The sequence below is a fragment of the Elephantulus edwardii genome, unplaced genomic scaffold, assembly GCF_000299155.1.
Source record: "Elephantulus edwardii isolate Elephantulus edwardi_28Jun2011 unplaced genomic scaffold, EleEdw1.0 scaffold00083, whole genome shotgun sequence".
Taxonomy (NCBI): Eukaryota; Metazoa; Chordata; class Mammalia; order Macroscelidea; family Macroscelididae; genus Elephantulus; species Elephantulus edwardii.
In genome coordinates, this window is record NW_006399833.1 from 5,924,122 (window position 1) to 5,929,062 (window position 4,941).

Consider the following 4,941-nt stretch of genomic DNA (forward strand, 5'->3'; position numbering starts at 1 on the left):
AAAAAAAGATTTGGGCTATTGAGTGAGTGATTAGGCTATTTCTTATTCTCATTATATCCCTTTATTTATTTTATGTTCATTTCCACACAATTGCATAATTTAGTGGAGTAGCTCAGAAGCTGCTTTTTGGTTTTTGGTTTTTGGTTTTTGTTTTTGTTTTTTGTTTTTTTTTAGATAAAACTAACTAAAGCTAGTGTGTAGAGACACAGAAAGGAAAGGTACTGAAGAAGATGGGAGTTGATTGTTCTCTGTTCTTTAGGTGGGGGAGGTCGTCCTGGTCCACCAGGGCCTCCAGGAGAAAAAGGCAAGCCAGGTCAAGATGGCATTCCTGGACCAGCTGGACAGAAGGGTGAACCAGGTGCTTTATTTGTTTTTGCTTCCTAGTTTCCTATTATCCTTGTCTACCTTACCTTTTGTCCTTTTCATCCACATTAAATGTCTTTTTTCCCTCTTAGCTTTTACGCTACCACAAAGCTTTCCTTTCCCAATTACCTTCTTTCTTATCATCCTAAGGATATTCTTACATTGATTGACCAAACTGCATTAATTTTATATTTAAAATTGCTTTGTAAATGCCCAAATTTTGTATCAAGAAGTTACCCAGCTTTATCAAATTGTTGTGAGTGACATTTAGGGATATTTTTAATAAACATGATATATATTATTCTCCTGTCATATCACTTTCTTATATTATAAATGTAATTCCATTTTGAAATAAATTTTCTCTAAATTCAGTGTAAATATATATTGTCCAATGGTGACTAATCTTATAAAACATAATGCATGACAATGATTATGTGAAACACAATATTGATGAAGCATTGTATGAAACGCAATGTATACAAACTGTGTAAGCAAATCAATAAAACAGAAATAATCCATAAACTAGAAAAAATAAACATTTTAGCACGTAGTAAAATCTTAAAGATCAGATAATACTTTCCTCTGAAAATACTTTCCTGTTTTCATTTATAATCTAAATTTATTGAGCATATTATAATTGAAAGAACCCTTGAATCAATTACTTTGAGAAAAATTTTCAAACAATGAATCCATATATCCCTAGTCTTAGTTATCTAAGACTACTGTAAGAGAAATAGCACAAATGAATGTTTTTAAAACCAGAAATATATTCCTTTTGTTTGTTTAAATTTTTTTATCAGTTTGCATATAATCATTTCTATATATTATGTTCCATACATGTACTTTTTGTTTTCTACTACCATTTATTTATATTGTGTTTTGTTCATGTACCTTGTTTATATAATTACCCATATCTATGCCTATAATCTATATAGAGCACTATGAAATGCACTGATCTATGCCTATTGATCTTTTCAGGTCCACATTGAACGTTTCCATTTATTCACCCCTCCTCCAATCACCAATCTCTGCTATCCCAGTGATTTTCCCCCTTCCTTTGTTTCTGTCTTCTTCCTCTTTTGGACTTTTATACATATCTTACTCATTTATCTTCCTGTTTCACAATAGCGGTCTTATGCAACGTTTGTCCTCATGTGATTGAGTTATTTCATTCAGCATTATACTCTCTAGACTCTCTCATGTTTATGTTATATAGTATTTTACAAAAGCATTATTCATTAGTGCTGCATAGTATACCATTTCTCAGTCCATTCATTTATTGGTTAGCATTTGGGAAGTTTCCATTTTCTTGCTATTGTGAATAACGTTGCTATGAACCTGTTGTTTTTAAGTACTGTTGAGTCATAGGCTATGAACCTAGGTGTACATATTTTCATTCATGTCTTAGTTCTGATTTCCTTGGGATATATTCCTAGCAGTGGAATAGCTGGATCATTTGAGATATGTATGTTCAGCTTTTTGAGGAAATACCAAATTGCTTTCCAAAGTATTTGAATTATTTTACAATCCCACCAGCAGTGTGTAAGAGTTCTTTTGTTTTTTTTTTTTGGTGAGAAAAATTTATTATATTTAGAATTAGCCTGCTGCACTCAGTTTAGTTGATGCCAATTTTGTTGGCAACATCCAAAGCATCATAATGAGGAGCAAGTCGAACATAGGCCTTCTTCTCTCCATCAGGCCTAATCAAAGTGTTGACCTTAGCCACATCAGTGTCATAGAGCTTCTTTACAGCTTGTTTAATTTGGTGCTTATTGGCCTTGACATCCACAATGAACACAAGTGTGTTGTTACCTTCTATCTTCTTCATAGCTGACTCAGTGGTCAGGGGAAATTGGATGATGGCATAGTGGTCAAGCTTGTTTCTCCTGGGGGCGCTCTTCCGGGGGTATTTGGGCTGCCGCCAGAACATGGGTGACGTGCGAATCTTCTTTTTTTGTGTCTGTGGACGCCCTTCAGGACTGCCTTCTTGGCCTTCAATGCCTTTCCTTTGGCTTCAGTTTTGGGAGGGGCAGGGGCTTCCTTCTTCGCTTTCAGCGCCATCTTCGTAGAAAGGGCCTGTGTAAGAGTTCTTATCTCTCCAACATTTATTGTTTGCTGTCCTGTTAAACTTTGCTACTGTTGCTGGAGTGAGATGGTATCTCATTGTTGTTTTGATTTGCATCTCTCTGATTACTAGTGATATTGAATATATCCTCATGTGTTTATTGGCCATCCTAATGTCCTACTTTGTGAAATGTCTTTTCATATCTTTTGCCCATTTTGTGATTGAGTTATCAGGCATTTTCTTGTGGAGGCCCTGTAGTATTCTGTAAACTTTAGCTATGAGATCTTTGTCTGAAATGTTATTGCCAAATGTTTTCTTTCCCCAATCTGAATTTTTTTCTTTTCACCCTATTGGAGGAACTTCTTAATGCACATAGGGATTTGATTTTAAGAAGTCCCCATTTGTCAATTTTATCCTCTCTTGTTTGTGCATTTTTTACTTTGATTGCAATCCTATGTATGTGATAGGCCAGAACTTCTGAACTTATTCCTAGTTTGTCTATGATTATCAGTATGGCTTTGGATTTTCTCCGAGGTCTTAGATCCACTTTGAGTTCGTTTTTGTGTATAGTGTGAGATGTGGATCCTGTTTCAATTTTCAGCTTGTAGATGTCCAGTTTTTGCCAACACCCTTTGTTAAAAAGGTTGTAATTTCTCCATTAAATGGGTTTTGTTACCTTGACAGATATCAGTTGACTGTTGGTGGATGAGTTGATTTCTAGATTCTCGATTCTATTCCATTGTTCTGTGTGTCTGTCCTTGTACCAATACCATGGTGTTTTGTTTACTATGGTTGTGTAGTAGATTTTGAATCAGAGAGTGAGATATCTCCTACTTCATTGTTGTTTGTCAGGAGTGCTTTGCTTATTTTGGATCTCTTTCCTTTCCAAATGAAACTGAAAATTGCTTTTTCTGTCTTCTTGAAGAATGAATTTGGTACCTATATTGAGAGTGCATTGAACATGTAGATTGCTTTACAAGGGATTGTCATTTTCACTAGGTTGAGTCTCCAAGAATAGGGAATATTTTTCCATTTAGTTAGGTCTCTTATTGTTTCTTGTAGTAGAGTTTTGTAGTTTTTCTTATAAAGGTCTTTTGTGTCTCTTGTTAGGTTAATTCCCAAGTATTTATGGTTGGCTATTGTAAATGGTATTGCTTTTCTAGTTTTCTTTTATGTGCTTTCTTTGTTATTGTAGAGCAATGCAACAGATTTTTATATGTTGATGTTTTATCTTGCCACTCTACTAAATTGGTATAGGTCTAAATTTTTGTGTTGATACTTTGGATTTTTTTTTTTAGTACAGTATCATGTCATCGGCATATAGTGACAGTTTCACAATCTCTTTTTGCCAATTTGAATGCCTCTTATTTCCTTCTCTTTCCTTATTGACCTAACTAAAACTTACAATACAGTTTTGAGTTGGAGTGGTTGTAAAGCGAAAGCCTTTAGACTCTCCATTGAGAATAATAATAATGACGTTTGGGCTTGCATATATACTTTTCACTATGTTGAGGAGGTTCCCCTCTATTCTTATTTTCCTGATCATTTTAATCAGGAAAGATGTTGGATTTTTTTCATTTTTCAGGCCTTCTCTGCATCAGTTGATAGGATCATGTGGTTCTTGTTCTTTGCTTTATTTGATGAATTTCATTATTTTATTTTTCTTGCTAAATCATATCTGCATTTCTATTATTGTCAACAGATTTGAAAAAAAAATAAATAGATAACACTGCAATAGTAGTAAGAGACTTCAATGCAGCATTCTCACCAAAGGTCAAGTAAACTCAAAAGAAACTCAACAAAGACACAGATGAATTAAGCTATACAATCAGCCAACTTGACTTCATAGACATACTCAGGGTACTTCACTGGACAGAAACTCAACTTACTTTCTTCTCAAATACAAATGGTAGATTCCCAGAATTGTTAACTATTGTTTTATGTATTTTGAAGGTCTGTGTAGATGCTGACTAAGGATTTGTCATCTTGATCTATTACACCTTTAATCATTATATAATGCCTTTCTTATCTCTTATGGTAATTTTCATCCTGAAGTCTATTTTGTCAGAGATTAGTATTACCACACCAGCTTATTATGGATGTCATATGCTTGTTATATTTTTTCCACCCTTTGACTTTTAGTCAGTCTTTTGTTTTGTTTCTTAAATGTGTCTCTTGTGGGCATCATATTGATGGGCTTTGTAATTTTCACTCTTTATGCTACTATTTTTATCTTAATTTGTATGTTTAAGCCATTCATATTGAATGTGATTTTTGAGAGGCCAGGTTTTGTACTTGTCATTTTGCTTCATTTCTTTTCTGTCATTGCTGGGTAGGTTGATCTATCAACTTTCCTCTGTTATCTCTATGTGAAGGCCTTCCCTTAATATTTCTTATAGAGTTAGTCTTACTTTCACACATTTCTTAAGCTCCTGCTTATCTGCAAATGACCTAATTTCTTCTTCATATTTGATGTACAGCTTTGCTAGGTACAGGATACTGTTGTTGTTGTT

The 4,941-nt window shown here is 34.1% G+C and overlaps 1 protein-coding gene across 2 annotated transcripts in view; it reads left to right on the top strand.

The window, feature by feature from the left end:
* COL4A5 (collagen, type IV, alpha 5) overlaps positions 1–4,941 on the top strand; it is a 397,088-nt gene that overhangs the window by 341,614 nt on the left and 50,533 nt on the right. For both annotated transcript variants that reach the window (XM_006889910.1, XM_006889909.1), the window contains exon 39: positions 260–358. In XM_006889910.1, coding sequence (XP_006889972.1) covers positions 260–358 — 99 coding nt within the window. The remainder of the gene's footprint in view (positions 1–259; positions 359–4,941) is intronic.